The sequence below is a fragment of the Talpa occidentalis genome, unplaced genomic scaffold (genome assembly GCF_014898055.3).
Source record: "Talpa occidentalis isolate TD23 unplaced genomic scaffold, MPIMG_talOcc4v2.1 talOcc4.3, whole genome shotgun sequence".
Classification (NCBI taxonomy): Eukaryota; Metazoa; Chordata; class Mammalia; order Eulipotyphla; family Talpidae; genus Talpa; species Talpa occidentalis.
Window position 1 is genome coordinate 19,371,908 of NW_023603184.1, and position 27,056 is coordinate 19,398,963.

Below are 27,056 nucleotides of genomic sequence, written 5' to 3' on the forward strand. Positions count from 1 at the left end.
AAAGCAAAAACAGAAACTCCACAGTGACTCTTATTATCTGAGAAGTTTGGGGAAATATTGCTTTATCTAAACTTATGTATAATTCCCATAAAAATTTTATAAGAATTATCTTTCTCATTTATAAATAGAAAAGCTGAGGCTTATGGGAAAAAAACTATTTGTTGAAAGACACACAGATAACTGACATTATTAGGATTTGAACCTCAGTCTCAAATCCCAGAATTTACACTGCTGCCTTTCTGTACTGTCTCTCACTTGTAAATCAGCACATGTGTTGTGTTCATCTTCAATTCTGTGCAGCTTCTCCCCTTTGACACAGAGAGTCATTTTCCCATCTTTGCCTGGAAAATTCTATTAGCCCTCATTCAAGAAAGGTTGAAGGGTCCATTCTGGCTTCATTGCCTTCCTGTTAATGTAGCTGAGCATCATCTGTGTCTTTAACCTGCTCCTTTATCAGACTAAGCAGGCTCAGTTCAAGTCCTAATTTATCCTTAGCCTAGCAGAATGCCAGATATGGGAAGAATATCTGCTGAGAGAATAAACACTTTAATTTGAAAGTGTCTGGTATTTAGGTGCTGTGAACGGATGGGACTAGTTTCACTCCAGAGAATTGTTTTTAAGTATTGAATGTTGCTTCTTAGACCTATGTGATGCCCCTATTGAAATCACCTGTTTTCATTCTAGGTGTCTTTTAGGAGGAAATTGTTCTTTTCGTAGTTCAAAAGAATCAAACATGTATAGTATGTTACAGTAGTGATCAAGACCAGATGACACGAATGGACATTGCAAAGGGGCAGTATCCTAAGGGGAGAGAGAGTCTGGGCTGGCCATGTGTACCCAACACTGGAGTTCAGAGAATCAGAGGAGTATGCTGGTATGGGCTAAATGGACTCTAGTACAGACTCCCAACCCATGGACACACTGTGTGTGTGATGCAGATAGTAACATGAGTGGGGGTGGTGTTTTCACTTGGTCTTAAGGCAATAAATTGAGCTCTGCAGTGGTGATGGTGATTAAGACTTTCAAAATAGGGGGCTTGATTAGATCCCAAAAATGTGTGGACTAAAAAACTCTATGTAGTACCAGGATTTCAACAAATGGTAATGTGGAGACTCTCCTTTTCAGCAGGAGTAGGGAAGGCTCTGGAGGAGCCTTCAGCAGGAATAGGACTTCCATACTGGAAGTGACATGCCTGTGTTCCAATGTTGGGGCAAGGCGGGGGCCATGAAAGATGCCGAAACTGGCAGGTGAAGCTGTTGAGATGTTAACTGACATGGTGTCCACTTGTGAGTGCTGTACTTGGTTCTACTTCCCCAGTTATTGGTTGAAGGCAAGAAATGAGGAGAATTGAGTCATGGCCAAGTGTAAGCTATACTGGCTTTGGAAATATTTACTTGGGAAAAGAGCAACTTAGATGAACTAGATTTTCTCTTCATTTGACATACCTGAGCTTGTTTTTAGAATTTTAGATATTAAAGATGTTGAGATCACAATTTGGTGAGGCCCAGAAATTTAGCTAATAGGATTGTGTAGTAAAAGTAAATAAATAGATCTTTGACAATACAAAGACTTTCACCAAGCATGATAAAGACAGTCACATGGAGTCATGAAAAATGAGACCCTATAGACAACTGAGCAGAAACATTTTATTTGAGACATGTTTTATTTGAAATGCAAGATTTGTTTGAAACAAAAGCTCTATTTAAAAAGGTTTTATATGAAGACAGATTTTGTGCAATATAAAACTATTTGTAGGCATTCTGGAAACTCATACATGGGTAAAAGAAATGAGATCATATATGCAATAGACCAGAAGGAATGCTTTATTTGGAAAAGAGAACACTGTCTAAATGTTGGCACTGTATTTGATTACAAGAAAACTGTGTTTCAGGTGAAAGCAATGTTAAAGAAATTAATATGTAAATGACATGGATATGATGGTCTGTGGCGACAAATAACCTTGCCATATCTTACAAAATACATTCATTGGAATCGTAATAAAATTACGGAGAGGATATTTAGTTTCTATTCTCTACACTCTGCCTTAATATCCGAAGCCTCGACATCACCACATCCCAATCGGCATAAGCTCCTTCTAGATGGCGGGTTATTTCAGTTCCTGCTTCGTAGCTACGTCGGCCATGAAGTAAGCGCCAGTTATCAAAAGTAATCACATCACCTGAACAAAACAGTTTTTTCAATATGAATGATCATGTGTCTAAATAATTCACAGAGTTAGAAAATGTGAAATGCAAAATACCATTGTTACGCATTGGTTCAACCAAGAGATGGTGTGTTTCTTCCTTTTACATAAAAGTGTTCATTTACTTTTTTTACACAAATAACATGACATTGCAAACTGCTTTAGACCTTTTGACACTTAAACTACATAGCCTAAGAGGTCACTGTGGATATTTTTATAATTCTGATTTAAAAAAAAATCTCTCTATATAGAACTTTTGAGTTATTCTTGTTGTTACTTACCTCTTAATTAGAAGTGTTTCCAGTTTAATAGCCTCAAAAAATTATAAGGATAGTGACATTCTTGGTTTGCCTTTTATGTGCCTAGTATTTTATAACCATTTTTTCTGAGTTTCATAAAAATCTTGAGAAGAGAGGATTACCTCATATTTTCATGATGTGAAAAATGAGACACCAAGAAATTGGAAGATTTGACTGAGGCTATACTGGCGTTAAGTGGTGGAGTTTGGATTCCAACTCATTATTTTTAAGTATTTTTCTCCTATGGTATTTTCATTTTACATGTTACTATTCTTAAAATTAACCTTTTTTGACTGCATAGAGTGGGTTTATGGAGATTTCTAGTGTTACTTTATTATGCTAAAGATTAATTCAAAAACAAATACAAGTGAAAAGATTCCTCCACTTGGCCAGATCAATAGCAGAGAGAAATTCTTTTTACTAGTGATTTTAGAAGCTTCTAGTGTGATGTTATTTTGCTGAGAAAGCACAAATTTCTGCTCCTTCATTTCAAGTACATGGAGTTTTTCAAGTACTTCTTATTTTCAGGTAATACTATCTCTGCCAGATCAGATAAGCTTAATGAGAAAACATGACTCATGTGCTTTGGAGTGAGAATCATGGGGATGGTTTTGTTTATCAAGATAAAAGAATTAAGCACAAGCCTCTGTTTAGAGTGACTGGCTATCAGGAGAGAAAATATAAGTCATCAGTTTTGATTTCAAACATGAAATTTCACCTGACCTATACCTTGTCTTTCAAGTATTTATTCTGTAGGTTGGAGGTTATTAAATTTGGTGTGGTTTAGGATTACCTAGGATCTTGCTAAAAATGAATTTTTTTAAGTCTGAGAATCAAAAAGAGTAGGGGCGGGGTCAGAAGTCTGCTATTTAAGCAAGTTGGTTGCCCATCAAAATTCTGTTGTAAGTATTCCACTAGCCATACATGAGAAAAATTGCTTCAGGTATCACTTTATTTTTTTTTCAGGTATCACTTTAAATGGCCAAAGTTGAAGAAATTCCATCCATTCCATTGTTTTGAAAAATGTATTCACTGACCTGGATTCATCTTGAAAGTAAACTTGAACTCTTTGCAGTTCATCAGGTCAACAAACTCCTTCAGAGCAGCATAAAAAGGCTGAACTCTTTCAATAGGTACGTCGAATATCGTGTCTCTAGTTGCATTATTGAAGTTGATGCGAACCACTTGGCCTTTATCATCTAATCTATTTTTTAAAGAGAAAAAGCTTAAATATATCATAAAACATTTATTTCTATTTCTAGGGGTTACTTTGCCTAAGAAGATGTTTGTGAAATAAAATATTAAAGAGTCCAAACACATGTATACATGATCGTAAGAGTATAAGATTATGACAAATACATTTTTAAAATTTATTGATTCATGTTAATTTAAAATAAATGCTAACAAGCGAGTTCAGTTAAAAAGGTTTATGTTTTGGGGAATGAATTTATTCCTTAAAGTAGTAGTTTTTACATATTAAACTATTTTTTGTTACAATTTCATAGATCCATCAAATATGATTTTAAAGTGTAATTTATGGGAGCATGATTGGAAAGAAATATTTCTTTAAATATTTGAAATACATGATTCTAATTCAATCCCTAGTTTATAAATGGGGAAACTAAGGGAAAATAAAGGCATATTCTATCATAAAATATAAGACTATATTCACTGAATGTTGAATTCTCAGCACTAACATAGCACCTAAACTTAACAGGCAGAAATATTTGTGGCATACTCAATTTTCTTTATAGTTTTTGAGCACCTCTGGGGAGTTCCAAGATCTTTTTAGTACCTCGGGGGATCCTAATATCATGATCATTATATCCTTAGAATATGGATGGCGATCATGAAAATGTAGCACAATACTGCATTCAATGTAAGAAACAGCAACATAATTTCTGAATTTAAACTGCTGGTTATAAATACTAAGGCGTGAGCATCAGCTAGAGAGCTAGGCAAAAGGAAGAGAAAAAAATTTTAGTTTATTGGGAAGGCAAACTTTTAGTCAGTCCCAAAATATCAACCAACTTTACCCTTTCTTTAGGTAAAAACAGAGAGAGAACAATACCGGATGGTCTCACTCATAGCGGGAATTTAGAAAACCTAAATAAGAGACCAGGGAAAAGACTAATCAGTACAAAGTAAAAATCAAAATCAACAAGCAACTATAAACCAGAGACACACTAGGGGGGGAGGGAGAGGAGGGAGGGACATGGAGAGGAAGGACTAGAGTCAAAATAAGGGGGGGGGTGCAATTGTATGGGGAATATAACCAAAATGAAAATGCATACATTGTGCAAAGATGAAAAATGATGTAAGAATTATATAAAATAAAATATTTAAAGAAAAAAACAGGAAGAATGCATAAAACTGAATGTGGGCAAGGATGGTGGCAAAGTACCCAGGATGACTTCTGGGCCAGCCAGAGGTGGTAATGTGACCCAACAGCTGTGTCTTGATTTCCCCATTTATAAACTAGGGATTGAATTAGAATCATGTATTTCAAATATTTGAGGAAATACTTCTTTCCAATCATGTTCCTCCTAAATTACACTTTAAAATCATACTTGAAGGATCTATGAAATTGTAACAAAAAATATTTTAATATGTAAAAACTACTACTTTTTTTTAAAATCCTTTTTTTTTATAGAGGCATGTTTTTAATTAATTAATTAATTAGTTTGTTTGTTTGTTTGTTTGTTTTGTTTATACAAGCACTGGGTACAGTCAGAAGCGCGGGAGGGTGAGAGAATTCACCAGAGCCAGAGTGGGGAGCAGAGCAGGCAGAAGGACCAAAGTACACTGCTGAGGGGAGCAGCGGGCAGCAGGAGAGGTCTGCGCGCCATGTGGGACCCTCCTCCGGTTGCCAGGGAGCAGCCGGGGATCGAACCGGTGCTGTAGAGGCTGCGGGCAGCTTTGCACCCCAGCGCTCAACCGCTGCGCCACCGGGGAGGCCCTAAAAACTACTACTTTAAGGAATAAATTCATTCCCCCAACAGTGATGGGTCAAAGGAGACAGTCACGTGTTTCAGGACTTGCTGACGCGGATTTGAGGTCTGCATGACACTTAGCTAATCAGTCTCACAGCATGAACCATGATCGACAAGCCAGGTTACAGGAGGAAAAGTGAGAGGGACTGTGGTATATACATGTGGCGGCCTGGGTCCCTGTGCTTTGTGGATTGGATTGGGGGCATCCAATTGGATTAATGTGGAATCATCTGAGTCAATGGCAATCTGCATGGTAACTCTAGGAAGTGATGACTAGCAACAACTTTTTGTTTACTGAGGAGTGACCAAAACTGCCTAATGAATGAATCCATACTGGGAACGAAAGGGGGAAAAGGAACAGACTTTTCAAAATGGGTCTTAGAGTCGTAAAACCAGAATTTACATACAAATTTAGACTTGACTGAATAGGTATTGGGGTGCCCTTTCCATTTTCTCTTCTCTGCATAAAGGATACTCTGACCTGCAGGTTGTGGCTTTATGAACAAAGAATAGATGAGCCAGGAGAAGAGACTGTGGACTGCCACATTTAGTAGCACAAAGGATACTACTTGATTTCTCTACTATCCCCATTAGAGTTCACACTGCTGGCTTCAGATTTCTTTCACAGTTTCTGAGGCCAATTTTCTTTTAATCTTATCTCTAAAATTCTAGCCCTGCTGCTGCTGACTCACTTTCTCACCTTTCTCCCTGTACTATTTCCTATACATATAACAATGGCTCACTTTGTGCCATCTTCCATGTAACTGATAAGGATGTCACGACTTTGAAACTCCTTGGGGATCTTCTAGCCACATTGGTGATTTTTTAAATTTTCATCCTTACTCCTTGATGTGAATGGTTGTGCTCGTCATGAGTTATTTCTTCTAGAGTCCATGTGTGTAAGCTCACATATGAGTGGAAAGAACTTGAGATTCACTAATCTAATGAAATCAGAATTGTGTGTGCCATGGTACAGAGTATTAAGCTTTCATTTCTAAGAGTTCACACATATGGACAAAAATAGTCTATTCTGTCTGTGTGTGTTTGTGTATAATAATTTCTGCTTCCTTTCATCTGGTGTTTACTTCCTATATGAGAAAACAAGAAAAAAGGTTTAGTATTTAATATTCTAGGCACTGACATGAGGTTAAGTAGAAAGCACATTTAGGGCCTCCTTGGTGGTGCAAGGGGTTAAGCACAGCACTGTGAAGATATCTGCAGCCTCTGAAGCACGAGTTCAATCCCCGGCCAGCCAGGGAACAACCCACATGGCACAGCAGACCTCTCCTGCCTTGCCCGCTGCTCCCCTCAGCAGTGTGTTTCAGTGGACCTGCCTATTCTGCTCCCCACTCTGTCTCTGATGAATCCTCTCACCCCTTGTACCTTTGGCCTGTACCCCAGTTCTTATATACATAAATATTTTTTTTAAAAAGAAAGAACATTTAGTCAGGAGGTTCCTAGCAGACACAATTGTGAGCATTGAAGAATGTTTGAAAAGAGGAGTAGCTAGCACCTTAAATATGCACCTAATGCAAAATTGAATATAGTAAGAGGAAAATTCCGCATGCAATAACAGAATGAAAGGAAGAGACACTTAAAACAGAGCTAATTTAAAAGCCCATGACAAATTGCAGTTTTGTTGTGGAATGGTATGATTGCAGATCCCTCAGACTAGTGAGCAGAACTGAACTAGTGAGAGGAAGTAAATGCTGCCATTTGAACTGAAACGTGGCTTGGACTGCTCCTTTTTTTTTTTTTAAAGATTTATTTATTTATTTATTTATTTATTTATTTATTTATTTATTTATTTATTTATACAAGAACTTGGGCACAGGCCAGAGGTGCAGGGGATGAGAGGATTCACCAAAGATAGAGTAGGAAACAGAACAGGAGGAATGACTGAAATACACTGCTGAGGGGAGCAGCAGGGGAGACAGGAGAGGTCTGCTGTGCCATGTGGGTAGCTCCCTGGCCGGCTGGGGATTGCACTTGTGCTGTGGAGGCTGGACTAGCTTCACAGTGCTGTGCTTAACCCCTTGCACCACCAGGGAGGCCCCTCTCTGCTAGTCTGCAGTCCTGCAGCAGTTTCCAAACTGGTCCTCCTGCTCCTGCTCTTCAGCTCTGTGATTCAGCACAGCAGTTGGAACAATCCATTTAAAATGTAAACAAATTAATATAAATATGTCTCTTGATAAAAGTCTTGCATCAGCTTCCTCTGTTTCATTAGGAGAGAAAGTCCATGTTCCTACAGCGGCTCCCAGTGCTTTAAAGAAATTTACCCCTCTTTACACCTTCACTTAATACCCAGATCCCTCCCTCTGCTCCACTCTGGCCTCCCTGCTGGTCCTTGAACACATCAGACATCCTCTTAGGGCCTTCTTGGAACCTTTGCTCCTGATGATTCTGGAAACTGCTTCTCAAGTTCCCTCACACTTTTAGATTTTTATTCACATATCACTCAACAAAGCTACTCACAATACTATTTAATGATGCAACTTTCAACATCCTCAAGACTTTGGGCTTGTGGATTCCCCTTATCTGCCCTACCTTTCCTCTGTGTGTGCGTTTTTTAAAGCACTTAAATGTTTTAACATTTATTATAATTTGATTTATTTGTTTTACAATTTCAAATTTTCCCTCCTCTGTTAGATTGTTAACTACATGAAGGTAAAAATGTTTATTTGGCTCACTGAAGTAGCCTAACCACAAAAAGAGTGGCTGACCTCAATAAATATTTGTTGAATGAATAAAGAAGATCAGATGTGTATATAAGAAAAGCTGAGTTTCTGGGAATTTGATTGGTTATTAAATAATTTCCATATTATTTGATTATTTCTCCTAAAAGAAGAATACAAATTCAAGTCTAAACTTGGAAGCACCCAAATACTCATCAACTGGGATCTGATTAAATAAACAATGTTGTGAAAACACAATGTAAGCTATATCTCAAGTAAAAGGACACAATTGTGGCTTTCAGCAGGTACTTGGAAAAATTACAATGAAATAATTTTAAATGAAGAAAGAAAATAAAATGTCCTATGGTGGGGGCACATATGATATTTGTTGGCATCAATTTGAGTCTTCCTTCTTTCATTCTTAGCCCATATAGTTCAGATAAAGCTGACCTTGCTCTAGAGCTAAATATATATGATCCAGAATAAGCTAATCAGAGTTTTCTGACTTCCCTAGGCATAGAGATTGTTTCAAAAATACACTTGGAGAAACTGGGCATTGAGTCATCTAGTTTTGTTGTAGATTTTGAGATGTATGTGTTTTTTGTGTACTACAGTAAGCAGCTCTAAAGACAATGAAAACTTAGAATTTCTACTGATTGTTTTAGAAAATGGGGCCAGTACAAAGGATGGCAAAACTAAGAGGCAAAGAAAAGAAGAAATAAAATTGTAGATAACATTTTCTAACTATGAGAGCTACCTAATTTAGAGTCTTTCACTTCTGGCTGAAAGTTTGAAGTATAATTATAATTCAAACTATTAGAATTTATATTTTTAAAGTGAAGTACACCTGAAGTTTTAGTTACTACTCTTCTATCGATTAAAAACAGGGATTTCAAGGAATTAGATAAAAAAAAATATTTATGGTGAAAAGATTCTTTTTTTCTCTTTCTAAAATTGGATTAAACAGTTAATGAAAAGTAAAGCTGGAGCTAATCAAAACTTTCTAATGTTTAAGTTTTAGGGTAATGAATATTTTACTGTTAACCGTTTTAGTGCTATGAAAAATACATAAATAGTACTTACTCTATAATTTTGTGTTTAGATTGCACAGAGAAGTCACAGTAATCCACTCCAATGTCTGTAAAGTCCACAAAAGTGGAGGATAAAATCTGAAATGCCCGAGGATTTTTTTCCTTGAGCTTTTGGCATATGTTAAATCCATCTACAATTTCTGTATCACCCCCCGTGACTGTTTGCTTTATACAATGCAGAAGCTGAACCTAAAAAAAGAAATGGAGAAATCAGTTTTTTTTTTAAAGCTATACAATTAACATTTATTAGACAAAATTATTAGCAGCAACACAAACACAGTTCATATAATCTGTTAAGTACACTTGTTGAAATCTCAGTTCTGTGCTTCTCTAAGAAGCTTCAATCTTTGCATTAAAGGTTGTCTTTCTGGTAGATGCAACAATATCCTAAAGGCATAATGGTTAACCTTAGAATTGACAGTAGGTAATCAAAACCCTCCAAAAATCAACTAATAGGATTTCATTGTAACCTTACACACTATTATAAAAGGTAAATGATGTAGAGTTTATCGGATCTATGCCCCGTTTCTAAGGGAAAAGAAAAAGCTCCAAAATATTTAGGCAAATGCACATGAGAAATCAGTTTTAAAACGATATGCACTCAACAGATTTTGACACTGTTTAAGAAACTTCCAGAAAGCTAAATGCACAAACATCAAGAATCCTCTTTTATCTGCTTTTGTGTTAGCAGAGAAAGGGATAGAAAGAAAAAGTTGCTTGTAAGCAGCAATACTTTATAGTTCAAACATTGTTACAGTTGGAAACATTAGCCCAGACATGATAATGTTCTTTAGTAAACAAAAGGCTCAGATCTAAATAGCTTCAGGGATTGAGCACTTCAAGTTCCAGTTTTAAACACTCACATCCAGGTGACTTTACAAAGGAGGTAGGACTTACTCAAGGCAAAGGAGGATGGATAAGATTTCAAATACGCAGAATAGAATGGAGAAGACAAATTAGGTGACATTATCACGCTTATAGGAAAAAATTTCAATTCTCTGGCTATCAAAAAATTTGCATTAGATGGTCACAGATCCAGCTAGAAAGGAAATTTGGAAGTCTTGAATGTCAGAAGATGGAATTTGGGCTTCCTCTTGTGTACAGAAGAAAACAATTGAGGGGAGGGGGTTTGAATATGAAAGCCATGAGTCACGACTGAGTTGAAGAATATTAATATTAGTACAGTGCTGTTTCATAGGATCATTTTTTAAAATGTTTAATTTTTTACATCATTGTTCATTTTTAAACTATGTTTGCTTCCCCCCCCACCCCCTCAGGTGTAGTCATTAAAAAAAAATTATACCCTACACCTGATGGCATGATATACATATATATTTTTTCATTAAGTGGCTAAAGAGTCACTATTTGAGTCTAATGGAATAATTTAGATGCAGAGATAAGAAGGCAATGAGGTGAGTATGGGGATGTGAAGATGGGTAAATTCAAGAATTCCTGGAAATTAGAAACCAAAATGATAGTATGTGTTAGTTACTTTTACTAAGATTTGGGGAAAAATGTTTAAAATCCATTTTTAAAATTAAAACTTAGTAAATTTTTAAAAATTTATTCTTTTGAATGGAATTTATGCAGCTCCTTTTGGTACATCCACATGGAAGGGTGATTGTAAATACCTAAATATAGGTCTTGATTTTCTGCTTTAAAGAAACTAATATTATTCAGCTGTGAAAACTTCATTCTTACTGAAATAAAAATACACCCAAGTTCTGACAGTTCTGTGGACAGGAAAAGGCAAATATCATAAAATATCCAAATTAGGTATACATCATCATGATGGGAAAAAAACCCACTTAGCTTGCTTATCTCCACAGATGGTGTAGACAGTGCTATCCTCTAGAACTTTCCTCTAGACAGTGCTGTGATGACGACAATGTTTTATGTTGTATAATGTTCCTCATCCCTGAACAGGAATGTGGTCAGTGTTGACTGATAGCTTTACATATCTCATGGCCAAGTTTTAATCTTTTGTATATTTGTATTTGAATGCAATCTTGTGAAAGGAAAATGATGATGGAGCTTGATGATACTTTCTCCACTAATTCAGAAGGTAAATATGTCCTTGATGTGTATAAAACCCCATTTTATTTCTTGTGTGTGATTCAGAAACAAAAAATATTTTGTGTCTAAATATTGCTTTCTGAGCTGTGTGAAGGATTCTCAAATTATTAAAAATGGATCTACCAGTGGCCATAAAAGAGGACTAGAAGGGAGGGAAGCGCAGAACCCTGCTCCCCTCCCCCGCCCACAGAGGCGGCACTCTCCGACCAGCAGAGAGGAGGAAAACAACAAACCAAAACGACCCACAAGAACAAAGGACGCAGCAAGCGGGTCTGTGAGTGGAAAGGAACTATTGCAGCCACCACACCCCGTGAACGGACGGCTCCGGGCGCCATTAGAGAAGAACAGAGACCCCGGGAGACGCCCACACAGCCTGGGCTGCCGGTAAGCTTGCGCGGGAAAGCGGCACGCTTGGCACACTTGAAAAGAAAACACGGACCGGGATCGCAGCGGCCCAGGTCCCCGCGCCTGCGACCTAGGCTTGCGGGGAGACGCGCGGAGGCCCTCACTGGGGTGAAAGTCCCTCCCTGAGTGAGCAGGAACCAGGCGCCCAGGCACGGGAGCGGGTGCAAAAGGCGCCATTCCCGCGCCACTGAACTGGGCTACAGCCCGCATCCTGGAACTGAGGGCTTTGAACTGAGACCCGGGGCACGAAAATTCGGGGCCTGGGTTCTCCACGACGGTGGGGCACAAGGCAGACACAGCACCCCAAAGCTGTTGAGGTTTACCCTACCATTCCCGCTCTGTTCCCTGTCCCACGGGGTGGGGGGGGCCGAAAAACAGCCCCCCAAGGACAATAGGAGAGATCTCTGGCGCCACCTAGCGACCAGGAAAAAAAAGTCACTAACACCCCATAGAACAGGAAATTTCTTAAGACTGCTTGAAAAGGGCAGAAGGCCTCTGGAGGACCCAGTGGCCAGCCGGGAAGTTAGCCCACCCCACGCCAGACCCCTTCCAACCAGCAGTCTGAGCCCACAGAGGGAGCAGGCACCCACGTCCGGGGCAGACCGGGGGCGCAGAAGAGTGTGCCTGAAACCGGAGGCGCAGGGACTGCATCCCGCTTCGCCATTTTAGAACAGGGACATTTCTTCAGTAAAAACTGCCTAAAACCAGCAGAAAGCTCCCCCAGAAGACAGAGATGGCTCCTGGAAGAGCCAGAGGGGAGCGGAGAAGTTCACCCAAGATGCCAGTCAGTCCGAGCAACACAGTGTCCCAACACATACGACAAATTAGAAAACAGACAGTAGGGAGTAGAAGAACCACACGCAACCTAACAACTCCTCAGGAAAGAAGCACACCACAAAAAGAAAACCACTCCCCAGATTGCAACGACAGCAACTTGGAAGAACTTCTGAGCCTTCCAGAAAGAGAATTTAAAATTGCCATGATTAAAAAAGTGATAGATCAGAAGAAGGAAATAGAGTCCCTAAAGAGGGAAGTAAAAGAAATGCAGGAGATCAAAGAATTAATGGAGGAACTAAAGAACTCTGGGAAAAGCAATGAAAGCAGAATAGATGAAATGGAAGAACGAATAAGTACTCTTGAAGACACAGAAATAAAAAGAACCAAAAGAGAAAAGGAAAGAGAAGTACAAAGGAAAAAGAATGAAGAAAGACTTCGGGAACTGTCTGACTCCATGAGGAAAGGAAATATAAGAGTTATAGGAATTCCAGAAGGAGAGGAGAGAGATGTAGGAACAGAGAAAATATTCATGGATATAATTGAAGAGAACTTCCCAAATGCGAAGAAGGAGCTGAAAATTGATATACAAGAAGCAAGAAGAACACCAAACTTCCACGACGAGAGGAAAAACACAGCAAGACACATAATAGTAAAGCTCCCAAGAATCCAGGACAAGGAAAAAATAATGAAGCTGACAAGAGGGAAGAAACAGATAACATTCAAAGGAAAACCAATCAGGCTGACATCAGACTTCTCTGAAGAAACATTACTGGCAAGGAGAGAGTGGAGGGACATAGTCAACAGACTCCAAGAAAACAGATGCCAACCAAGAATACTCTATCCCGCAAAGCTCTCTTTCCTCCATGAAGAAAGAATATGTACCTTCCCAGACAAAGAGAAACTCCGGAATTTCATTAAGACTAAACCCCCACTCCAAAAAATACTACAAGGAATCCTAAAGCCAGAACCTCAGAGGGACGAATAACAACGAAAGAAGACCAAAAAAAAAAAAGTTATTAAAAGAATAAATAAATAAAATCAAAGGAAAGACAAACATAATGGCAAATACAGATGCTAACATATCAATATTAACTCTAAATGTAAATGGACTAAACTCTTCAATAAAAAGACACAGAGTTGCAGCCTGGATTAAGAAACAAAACCCAACCTTTTGCTGTCTCCAGGAAACACATTTAGCTACAAAAGATAAAAATAGGCTCAAAGTCAAAGGATGGAAAACAATCCTACAAGCAAATGGGCCAAAAAAGAAAGCAGGAACAGCTATACTTATATCAGATAAAACAGACTTCAAACTCAAAAAAATAAAAAGAGACCCCAATGGTCACTACATTATGATTAAGGGGACAATACTTCAAGAAGAAATAACACTCATTAACATATACTCACCAAACGAAGGAGCACCAAAATATATCAGACAACTGTTGTCCTCTCTGAAAACAGACATCAGAGAAAACACATACGTCGTGGGAGACTTCAACACACCACTATCAACAATGGATAGATCAACAAGACAAAAAATAAGTAAAGAAACTAAAGCTCTAAATAAGGACCTAGAGCATTTGGGCTTAACAGACATCTATAGAACACTAAACCCAAAAAAAACGGAGTACACATTTTTCTCAAGTGCACACGGATCATTCTCCAGGATCGATCACATACTGGGGCACAAGACAAACATCAACAGATACACCAAGATTGAAATCATACCAACCATCTTTTCTGACCACGAAGGCATCAAACTAGAAATAAATCATAAAAAGAAGGCAAGGAACTATCCTACCTCATGGAGATTAAAAACCACACTACTGGAAGACCACTGGACTAACAAGGAGATCAAAGAAGAAATTAAAAAATTCTTTGAATTGAATGACAAGGAGGACACCAATATCCTAAATGTATGGGATGCAGCAAAAGCAGTAATAAGAGGAAAATATATAGCAATAGAAGCTCACATCAAAAAACAAGAAAGAACTCAAAGAAACAACCTAATCTCGAAGCTCAAAGATCTAGAAAAAGAACAACAAAAAAACCCCAAAACCAGTAGAAGAAAAGAAATAATAAAAACCAAAGCAGAAATAAATGAAATTGAAACTAAAAAAACAATCCAAAAGATCAATGAAACCAAGAGCTGGTTCTTTGAAAAAATAAATAAAATAGACAAACCCCTAGCCAGGCTCACAAAGGAAAAAAGGGAGAAAGCACAAATACACAGGATCATAAATGAAAGAGGAGAAATCACAACGGACACAGCAGAAATCAAAAGAATAATCAGTAACTACTATGAACAGTTATATGGAAACAAGTTCAACAATCTAGAGGAGATGGACAAATTCCTACAACTCTACAATCACCCAAAGCTAGATAAAGAAGAAATAGAACACCTGAACAGACCAATTACAAGCAGCGAAATTGAAATGGTAATCAAAAACCTCCCCAAAAACAAAAGCCCAGGACCTGATGGATTTACAAATGAATTCTACCAAACATTCAGAGACGAATTAGTGCCTATCCTTCACAAACTCTTCCAAAAAATTGAGAAGGAAGGGACAATACCAAACACGTTCCATGAAGCCAATATTACACTAATACCAAAACCGAATAAGGACAACACAAAAAAGGAAAACTATAGGCCAATCTCCCTAATGAACACTGATGCAAAAATCCTCAATAAAATTTTAGCTATCAGAATCCAACAATGTATCCATAAGATAATTCACCACGACCAAGTTGGATTCATTCCAGGGGCACAAGGATGGTTTAACATCCGAAAATCAATCAACGTTATCCAACACATCAACAAAAAGAAATATAAAAACCATATGATAATATCAATAGATGCTGAGAAAGCTTTTGACAAAGTGCAACACCCATTCATGATAAAAGCCCTTGAAATTCTTGGGATACAAGGAACATACCTCAACATCATAAAGGCCATCTATGACAAGCCAACAGCCAGTATCATTCTCAATGGTGAAAAGCTGAAAGCAATTCCATTAAGATCTGGAACAAGACAAGGATGTCCACTCTCACCACTGCTTTTCAATATAATACTGGAAGTCCTAGCCAGAGCAATAAGACAAGAGAAAGACATCCAAGGAATCCACATAGGAAAAGAAGAAGTCAAACTATCACTATTTGCAGATGATATGATAATATACATAGAGAACCCCAAAATCTCCACAGAAAAACTAATTCAACTCATCAATCAATTCAGTAAAGTGGCAGGATACAAAATCAACACGCAAAAGTCAGTAGCCTTCCTATACACAAACAATAAATCTGAAGAAGAAGAAATCAAAAAAACCATCCCTTTTATTATCAAAACAAAAAAAATCAAATATTTGGGAATAAATCTAACAAAAGAGGTAAAGGACCTATACAAAGAAAACTATAAAACACTGTTAAATAAATAGAAGAAGACACAAAGAAATGGAAAGACATCCCCTGCTCATGGATTGGAAGAATAAACATTATTAAAATGGCCATCCTACCAAAAGCAATATACAGATTCAATGCTATTCCAATCAAAATCTCAATGGCATTCTTCAAAGAAATAGAACAATTATTGATGAAATTCATATGGAATCACCAAAAACCCCGAGTAGCCAAAGCTCTACTGAAAAAAAAAGAAGGAAATGGAGGCATCACACTCCCAGACTTCAAACTATACTACAAAGCCATAATCATCAAAACTGCATGGTATTGGAACAAGAACAGACATACAGACCAATGGAATTGAATAGAAAATCCAGAAATAAACCCACAGATTTATGGTCAACTAATCTTTGACAAAGGAGCAAAGACTATGCATTGGAGCAAAGAAAGTTTGTTCAATAAATGGTGCTGGGAAAACTGGGTCGCTACATGCAAAAGAATGAAGCTTGACCACTACCTCACACCATACACAAAAATCAACTCAAAATGGATTAAAGAAATAGACATAAGACCTGAAACCATAAAATACATAGAAGGAAATATAGGCGAAACACTATGGGATTTGCACATCAAAGACATCTTTACAGACACATCACCCAAAGCAGTGATAGTGAAGGCAAAGATAAACAGCTGGGACTACATCAAATTAAAGAGCTTCTGCACAGAAAAAGAGACAATAACAAAAACAAAGAGAAACCCCACCTACTGGGAGAACATTTTTGCACCCAACACTAATGATAAAGGACTGATCACAAAAATCTGCAAAGAGCTGATGAGACTCAGCAACAACAAAGAAAATAATCCAGTCAAAAAATGGGCAGAAGAGCTAAAAAGAAACTTCTCTCAAGAGGAAATGCAAATGGCCAACAGACATATGAAAAAATGTTCAACATCACTTGCAATCAGGGAAATGCAAATCAAAACTACCATGAGATACCATCTCACACCAGTGAGAATGGCACATATTAAAAAAACTAGCAACAACAAATGTTGGCGAGGGTGTGGAGAAAAAGGAACTCTTCTGCACTGTTGGTGGGAGTGCAAACTGGTCCAACCACTATGGAGAGCTGTGTGGAGATTTCTGGACCTACTAAACATAGAGCTTCCATATGATCCAGCAATTCCACTCCTAGGTATTTACCCAAAGTCACAGAAACATCAATTCCAAAGAGCACCTGCACCCCTATGTTTATAGCAGCACTGTTTACAATAGCTAAGCTTTGGAAACAACCCAAATGCCCAAAAATAGATGACTGGATCAAGAAGTTGTGGTACATATATACCATGGAATATTACTCAGCATTCAAAAAGATAAACACATGCAATTTGTAGCAACATGGATGGCGCTGGAAGGGATCATGCTCAGCGAAATAAGCCAAAAAGAAAAAGAAAAATACCGGATGGTCTCACTCATAGCAGGAATCTAGAAAACTTAAATAAGGGACCAGGAAAATGAATATAAGAATGTGAAAATCAAAATCAACAAAAAACTATGAACCAGAGACACTTTTTGGGGGTGGGGGGCGGGAGGGGAAGGATTGGGGTCAGAATGGGGGGTTTGCAATTGTATGGGGGAATATAAAAATAAAATTTATTATTTAAAAAAAAAAATGGATCTACCATATGATTCAGCAATTCCATTCCTAGGATCCTAGGAATCTACCCAAAGGACACAAAAATGCAACCATGTTTATTGCAGCACTATTTACAATAGCTAAGATATGGAAACAACCTAAATGCCCCAAAACAGATGACTGGTCAAAACAATGTGGTATATATACACAATGGAATACTACTTAGCAATCAAAAAAGATAAATCCATGACATTCACAGCAACATGGATGGACCTGGAAGGGATTATGCTCAGTGAAATGTCAGAAGGAAAAAGAAAAATATCTGATGGTATCACTTATAGAAGGAATATAGGGGAATCAAATAAAGAGGCAAAATAAAAGAGATAAAACTTACAGGCAGCTATAGATCTGAGATTTAAAGCAGGGAAAGGGGAGGTAAAGGGATCAAAATGGGTGGGAAGAGCACATGGGACCATGGTAATACATGGTAATACACATGTTCACATGTAATACAGTGGAAGGAGATTTATAGGGACTACACCAGAGGGGAGAAATCAAATACTGTATGAAAACAAATAGCAATATAAGAAAATTAAAAAATATAAAAGTAAAAAAAATAAATGTTGCTTTATGGTATCATGTGACTTTGGTACAAAGATAATGAGTGAAGCAACATTTGTGGTTTGTTGAAAGTATGAATACTTATCTTCGCTCACATGATCCAAATTTACAACACTGAACTCTCAATAGGTAACTGATTATCTAGATTATTTCATTTACCAAAAAGACCCTCAACTTACTCAACTTTGTTATTTCCAAAATCAAACTTTGGTACAAAAACCTCTGAGTAATTCAAAATTGAAAATTTGAAACAACAGCACAAACAGGTGCTTGCATTTTAATTAGTCTCCTACTAGAATTTAGACATTTTAGGAATCAACTTTTATTTTAAAATATCAGTATATTTATCTTTGAATGTTTCATTTGCTGATGGAGACAGGTATAACTGTCTCCAGGTATAACTTTTTGGCATTTTTTGGTCTCTTTATAGCATATCTGTGAAGTCTCTTTCACATAGAAGATTCTAGGTTAAGCCCTGAGCTATAGAGAAGTCTAAGATTCAATTACTGTATTTGAAAAAAAATTTGTAATGCACAGCAATGCCTATAATCATCACATTACATAAATTATGGTCATTAGAAAGTCCCACTGAAGGCCAGTATGAGCATGGTGTGGTAATAAAAGCAGATGGAGGCTTGGATTCAAGTTCAAGTTTCCCATTAGTCAGCTGTCACCCTGTGGAAGTGTTTGAGCTCGCTGCACACCGTTTCCTAATATACTAATAAAAGATAGGAACATCCCGCCTAACTTAAAGGAATGTTAAGAGGGATTATAAAAAGTCATATTAGTAAAAATGTTTTGAAAAAATATAAAATGCTATGATGTCAAGATTATATATATATATATTAGGAATATTTATTAAGTTCTTAATCACTTTTCCTTAGTTTTTCCATTTCAGACCTAAATCAAAACCTAAGCTCACAATGAAAAGCAGATAATTAAATTAAATTTAAATAGAGTCTTTAGTTTTCTAGTTACATTTTTAAGACTTTATTCTATCCAACTTGTCCAACCTATCTTTGGCAAATGAACTAGGCTGATTAGTTTAACTTTTAACCTCCCAGGGCCTTAGAGAATCTGTGGACCACATTTTGAACAAATCACATGCGTTTCTCCTCCATACCATTTCTAACCAAAAGGGTAGCTAAGAAAGTCATTTTACTCTCATCATTTAGTTAAAAGAAATCATGTGATGTTTTACAACCAACAAACTAATGTAAAACATAGTGAAGTCAAATACTGGCCTATTTAATTGATACTGGAGAGGATGATGTATAACACTAGGGCACAGAGAAAAACATGCTCAGTCTACAAGATGAAAAATACAGACTAATTTTGACTTTTGCTCATTTCTGCAGAATCTCCCCAAATTTCCACTTTCATTTAACTTTGACGATTAAAATTTCTGTGTGGTTATTTCACTTAGCCCCATTTAATTCTAAAAATGGAAACAAAATATTTTTTGAAAGAAAGCTTCCTTACCATGTATTCCTTGGATTAAAAAAAGAAAGATGCTTTTGCAAGAATGGAGCTGACCTAGTAATATCGTTAGGCCCCATTTAATTCTAAAAATGGAAACAAAATATCTTTTGAAAGAAAGCTTCCTAACCATGTATTCCTTGGATTAAAAAAAGAAAGATGCTTTTGCAAGGATGGAGCTAGCCTAGTAATATTGTTACAGGGCAACCCCTCCCTCTAAACTGGGTTGCCTGACTATGGGTCCTCACCCACGCACTTAAAAGGGACTTACAGAAACATTAATTCCAAAGAGCACCTGCAGCCCTGTGTTTATAGCAGCTCTATTTACAATAGCTAAGCTTTGGAAACAACCCCAATGCCCAAAAATAGATGACTGGATCAAGAAGATGTGGTACATATACACAATGGAATATTACCCAGCATTCAAAAAAGATAAACTCATGCAATTTGCAACAACATGGATGGCGCTGGAAGGGATCATGCTCAGCGAAATAAGCCAGAAAGAAAAAGAAAAATACCGGAAAATGGTCTCACTCATAGCAGGAATCTAGAAAACCTAAATAAGGGACCAGGAAAAAGAATAACTATAATAAAGAAAAATTCAAAATCAACAAACAACTATGAACCAGAGACACATTATGGGGGGGGCAGGGAAAGGAGGGGTTGGGGTTAAAATAAGGGGGGGCAATTGTATGGGGAATATAAAAATAAAAAAAAAAAGGGATTTACACTGCAGGCACACACAAAAGGTTAATAAAAGGTTTATTTACAAGGGAAGGGGAATGAGGAAATGTACAACTCAGGGAGAAAAGAGGGAGATAAAGTCTTAAATGTGTCCTACCCATTCTGTTGCCCTGGCATCCCAATGGCACGCTGAGAGCTGGTGGTGAGCCAAAAGCCATGAAGGCAAGCACTGGACCTAAGGCCCATGTGTATGGTTTTATATCAACCCTGGCAGCTTAACCCACCCTCAGGTCCCAGCAACCCTTTCTTTGGTGATGATGGGATTTGTCATTTCCATTATCTTGATGGCTTTGGTTGGGAGTGGGGGTGGAGTCCACAAAGCCTGTATGGAACTAGCTCAGGACATCTTTTCCCCCTGACAATTCCCCCCTTTCACTTTTTGGATGTCCTTTCCCCCTAGCAATATGACAATTTTATAAAAATAGAGTGGAAGAGTGACCTCCCAGAATTCTCCTGGAGGACCCTGGCTCCATGCCCAATATCTCCTTTCCTGATAAGGAGACTGACAGATGAAAGAGTAGATGACTTCCACAATTAATCAATGTTATTATGCTCCTTGCATTCACACCCCTTTGTCATTTGCTTTTGGAGTCTTTGAAACTTCTTTGAAAGGTGGTATCTACTTCCTCATCTTCGAAATCTGGGCTACACTTGTGAATTTGCTTTGATTAATTAAACAAGGCAGAAGTGAGACTGTGCTGATCGCTACCCTTCAAGAGACTTTGTCTTATATGTTTTGTTTTGCTCTCTGGAAATTCTGCCAAGTGCTAAGTGTAGACGGTTGGTCTAGCTGCCGGAGGACCATAGAGAAAGTGGAGCTCAGACAAATAATTTTAGATGAAGCCCACTAGGTCACCCAGTCCCTAGCTGACTCAGCAGCAGAAAAGCAGCCCAGTTGAATCCAGTTCAAATTATAAAATCACAAGGGCCTCCCCGTGGCACAATGGTTGAGCGCTGGGTTGCAAAGCTGCCCGCAGCCTCTGCAGCACCGGTTCGATCCCCGGCTGCTCCCCAGCCACCGGAGGAGGGTCCCACATGGCGCGCAGACCTCTCCTGCCGCCCGCTGCTCCCCTCAGCAGTGTACTTTGGTCCTTCTGCCTGCTCTGCTCCCCACTCTGGCTCTGGTGAATTCTCTTGCCCTCCTGCGCTTCTGACTGTGCCCAGTGCTTGTATAAATAAATAAATAAATCTTAAAAAAATTATAAAATCACAAGCTAAGAAAATGGATGTTCTTTTAAACCATTAAGTGATGGAGTGGGCTTTTCTGCAGCAACAGCTAAGCATGATGATCACATGACATCATGGGAAAAACCTCACACAGTATATCCTGCTATCATTTTCTCTCTCAGCTCTCTTTAGAATGGTAAATGTGCAAAAGGACCTAAAAGATCCATGAGTGCCCTCATAAAATATGTGTTGGTGAAGTAAAAAGTGCCCATAGTTATTTCCAGGGAGAAACAAAGAAATGTTTAAGAAATATACATAAAATCCTCTATCCCTTGGAAGCGTGAGGCAAGTCAGGATTTAGGTATAAAGATTCTGTGTTTGGACAATGGAGATCTGCACCATAGAAATTAACGAGCATAGACTCAATTTCTAAGAGGATATTGGTCCTTGCCCTGCCTTGTGGAAAATAAGTTGAGTCTCACCTTACCCCAGGTGGATGATGGAGAGCTGGATAATCAGTGTGAAAGCTTAGCTTCCCAGTTGTGTAAGCCACATTGTTTGCATCGATTTTGTCTTGTACTTGCCAAGTATGTCTGTAAAATACAAGAAACATATGTTTCAACAGACTGCCACTAACCCAGAGGAAATGTGTTAAAATGAACTTGATACATGGGGGAAATAAAAACTTTTCATAGTATGAAGTAATTAGCAAAATGACCATGAGCCAGAAAGAGTCTGACCTTTATATTTTCCAAAGCTATTATTTAAGAATCAGCAGTTCTTCATTTATATTTTCCTTTCCAAAAAAGAGTACATTGACACATGAGTCTATCCTACAGAGTTTGAAAGAGGTTTAGATGGGATTGTAAGGGATGAGGGGTGTGTGTGTGTGTTTGTTGAGTTGTGTTTTTAAACAATGCATTTAAAAAATTACTTATCAAAGTGAAATTCACATAACATAAAGTGAACCTTTTAAAATAAACAGATCAGTGGCATTTCATATATTCAAAATATTGATAACCTCCACTATCTAATTTTAAAACATTTTTTGTTATTTCAAGCAAAAATTTCTTGCCATTAAGCAGTTTCATCCCATTTTTCCTTCCTCTCAGTCCCTGGAAAACATAAATCTGCTTTTGTCTGCATGGATATTCCTATTTTGGATATTTAATATTAATGAAATCATATGGTGTGACCTTTTAGACCTGACTTCTTCCACTTAACACTTTGAGATATTTGAGATTCATCTCATAGCATCTCCTTTTCTCTGGGACTGAGGCTGAGACTAGTTATTTTGTTCCCTTTTTTTCTCTTTTAAGTGTAAAATGGAAAGCCTGGTATATCTTTCATGTGTAGCCATGAACTGTAAAGAAATTGGGTGAAAGGAAAAGAGGTCTATAGAGCCTGCAACAACTTATTTCATATGTAAGTTGGACAATTCATTACATTGCTGTGACTTTAGCCAAGAAATACATGTTCTCTCTGAAGTTCATGTCACTCCATGGTTCATGTATAGTTCAGATTCAGACTGTTGTCAATATCAGCATCCCAAGAATAGTCAACACCTAAGCGGGAATTTTAGAAGACCTCCTTCCCCAAAGTAATTTCATCAAGTTATAACCTATATAACATCTTCTGACTAAAAAGGTTAAGCTGTTCACACTTTCTATAGGATATAACTATATCCAGATTTTCTTTTCAAGAGTGGTGATGGCTTTGCATCAATCCACCTATATTTTCTTTCCTGGTTCCTCTTATGATCAAGGATAAACTGACTGAATTTTGCTGCAGTGAAGAGTTGGCTGAGATTCAAGGTGCAAGCTTTAGCTAGGAAACATCTTTTCTTTGTTTAGCATTAACTTGCTTCTACAGGGCTGGAGCCTGTGACTTGGCTTCATCAAGAGCAGTTCTTTGGCCCTCTGAGCTAACTGGCAAGGAATGATAAACATTTTCTAGCCCTAAAGTGTCTTAGGCACGATATGGGATATGTAGCCTAAAAGTCTATGGTCACATATAATGATAAATCCCAGGAAAGGGGCGGGGTCACCAATTTCAATCATAAAACATTCTCCTAATAGTTATAGCATCTGTTGGGAAAAATCCTAGAAATGTTTCTACCTCCTTATAGAAATGAATCTTGCCAAGAAGACTGCTATTGGTTGTCTATAACTCTGTAATTCTCAAATCCAAAGGAAAACACCACAGAAATAAATGCAAACATGATCTATTTTTGTCTGCGTGGAAACTTTTTTTAAAAGCCCACTTGTGGGGCCTTAGTAAGATGAGGGTATAGTTACATGTGCCTTATGAGAGAGGCAAATTCTAATGCCGTTCTAAGAAAGATAACAACTCAAGCAGATTATCAAGTATTGTTAGGACTGAAATAGATACGTAAGATTCTTCTAAAACTGAATAGGCAGGCTCAGGATAAAATCTGAAACTAATAGTATGGACTTGTTTGATATTGTGCTGGAACAAATAATTGAAACTGCAATAATCCTTCTTTTGCCAAAGATGCAATTTTAAACAAACTGAAGTATTTCTAGTGACCCACCAATGTCATTCTTAACATTTGATCTGAACTTTCCCTTACATTTTCTTTTCTATTCAAAGGCTTCATCAAAAGCTCTTGTTCCTTAAAAGCATGGTTTTTTAGAGAATATTTTGTGGACTTGATTTGTATGCTCAGCCACTAGATTCATGCAAATCTAGCTTGTATTCGTAGATATTCATGAGAGTTTGTGATATTTGTAGTATTTTCTGAAAAATTTGAATCCTTCAGTGTTTATGCAATGATTAAATATTGTTTTTCTTAGTTTTTTTTTCTTTATACCTTTGGTGATAGAGTTTATACTCATTTGGTTAGTGGCACACATTTGGGAAAGCATGCTAAATTTGCTCGAATCTCTGATAGCCTATACCTGCAGCCTGGATTTATTATCATCAACAGCTACAACTCTGTCTTGCCCAGATTATGGAAGAATGCCTTCTTTTGAACACCATTTCTTCCATTGGATCCAAAACATAATATTCAGGTGTTAGTTTTATTTTTTAAATTTTAACCTGCAAAATTAACTACTGGCTAAAACAAAAAATATTTATAGTTAACCATCCAAAGAAATATTATGTTGTATATGATATCTAACTTTAGCTGTGAAACTTCCATATAGGATTTCCCAGAGGTAGTTATCCATGAGAATTCCAGATATTTATTTTTCCATTATAATTGCTTAGACCCATGCAAAGGGTCAGGAACTGAGGATACAGATGTGGATGGAATAGACATGGTAATTGCACCTCATGAAATTTATGGTTTGGGGGGGAGACAAACTAGTGTGATTTATATTGTAATACTAAAGTATAAGATGTTATGAGAGTGAGAAGGTGAAGATTAATTGAAGACCTGAAGATTGAATGGGATTTGTCTAGAAGGGCAAAGGTCATTGAAGGCAGAAGAAATAGAAATGAGAAGACCCAGCAGCAGGAGAGAACCTGTCTTATCAGAGAATGTGATAGAAGTCTTATCTGGGCTGGAGTGGGGAGGATTTGGGGAATGGCTATTCTTAGTTTCCCTTTAAATTTCTGTTTCCTTTATTGTTCTATAAAATTTTACACAAAAAATTCACTAGTGAACTGAATTCAAACATATTCTTATAGCATTTAACCCATAGCCAAGAATGTTTATGAATGAAGAAATAGCAATTTCTATTAGCTTTATTCCTAGCCTAATCTATGTATCATAGGTATATTTTAATGATAACTAGTTTATATATCAATCTTTATTGCTGTCTAATTTCTACAGGAAATATTACAGTTATTTGTAAATAATACTTGACAAAAGTGCTAGTCATGTTTCTAAAAAGTACTATCTTTTCAGTTTTATTAGTATTATGGACACTCATTTACATGCATTCATTTCTAAAAATGAACATTTTCATACCATATTTAGGTGAGAATTGATATCCCTCAAACACAAACTAGATGCACAAAACAACTTTTATGATAACTAGTATTACTCTTAGTCCATGAAACTACTGTAAGAGCTGCCTGTCCTGGCTGCATGGAGTATAACCAAGGATAAAATGGGGGAACAGAGGGTATTTAGAGAAGCAACTGCTAATTGGGATACCTCATCCATTTCAAGTGATTTCAAGAGGAATACGAGGCACAGAAATTATTTTTCCTTCTTTTGTGAGATGACCTCATCTTCAAGTGGTTTTGCTGGTAGCATTTAATTACTGTGAAAGTTAATATTACAAAGGAAACCCAAGAAACTAACTTTTGGCTGATAGTATAAAAGTTCACAATGACCAAAAGAACATAACTTCTTAGTCTACCTAGAAAACCCTAATACCCACAAGAATACACATTGTAAAGTCCCCCCAACTAACACCAACCCACACATTCAAACACTGTGGTCAGTACTAAATGTAAAAAAAAAAAAAAAACACATTAAGAAATCCCATTGCAAATTTATTTACAAAGTAGGATGGAACTGCAATTAAATTCAATGCTCAGACAAACTTTCTTCCCAAGTTTGAATTGCTTCTAGGATGGTTTTGTGTAATTCAGAAACCATTCTTATTCAAGAAGGGCTGTCTGGTTTTCTCAAGCAGTATCTTGGCTAGAAACTTCAACAAAATGAGTAAACTCATTTTTTTTTTTTCATTGTGTAGTCCCACACCTCACAAATCTCTTCTGGTAACAGGTATATCAAGCAAGTGGCTGTTTCAAAGTCAGATCTTGAGGAAGTGCTAATGGCTGGAGCAATTTCTAATGGGCCAGATGCCAAGGAATAATAATATTTTCAACTCAAACACCCTCAATCTCTAATACGACCTAATGTGTGAAAGGCTGCTGGGCTGGCTTGCAGAAATGCTAGCAGGAATCCAGTGACTGTTGGAAAGGATGGATATTGGTGCTCCCTTGAGGCCATTTCAATACTGCTAATTCTTAAGTGGCCTGGCTGGTTTATTTGACAAACAGCCCACTAGCAAGAATTTCTGTTTGACATTATTTCATTAATCTGATGAAGCCTGTATGTTAGGCACTTTTGTACATGCAAAATTGGGCAGCAGTAGTAGGATTTTACACTTTTCCAGCCAGCTTTCTTCCAAAGGATTCAAAGAGTAATAAAGGTATTAAAACTCTCCTGTGTAAAGAGAAAAGCAAGTTTTCAGTAGTGGAGACTCATGGAACTCTTAGAAATTTACATGAAAATTTCAGATCACTTTCTCATCTACAAATAGGTTGTTACCCACTGGTTCTATTGTCAGATCTCTGGATAATAATGTTATAAAGATATTCTGGGGTCCTGATTCCTCAATTCTTCTCTAAACTTTTTGGAATGAAATATTTCAAAGTACTTACATTTCCATTACAATTTGTGGCCTTATAATTTTATTCAGCAACTCTACAGTTTTCAGAATTATCTCCACAAGATGATTTTTGACTACCACCAAAATGCATGTTTCTTTTCTTTTACTCCTTTTCCTC

The 27,056-nt window shown here is 37.4% G+C and overlaps 1 protein-coding gene across 1 annotated transcript in view; it reads right to left on the reverse strand.

Annotated features, from left to right (window-relative positions):
- Positions 1-1,807: 1,807 nt before the first annotated feature.
- Positions 1,808-27,056, reverse strand: part of BBOX1 (gamma-butyrobetaine hydroxylase 1) — a 55,342-nt gene continuing 30,093 nt past the window's right edge. Inside the window, exons 5-8 of the mRNA XM_054699325.1 lie at positions 22,048-22,153; positions 9,254-9,450; positions 3,540-3,706; positions 1,808-2,179 (exon numbers count right to left, since the gene is read on the reverse strand). Coding sequence (XP_054555300.1) covers positions 2,019-2,179; positions 3,540-3,706; positions 9,254-9,450; positions 22,048-22,153 — 631 coding nt within the window. The 3' untranslated portion in view covers positions 1,808-2,018. The remainder of the gene's footprint in view (positions 2,180-3,539; positions 3,707-9,253; positions 9,451-22,047; positions 22,154-27,056) is intronic.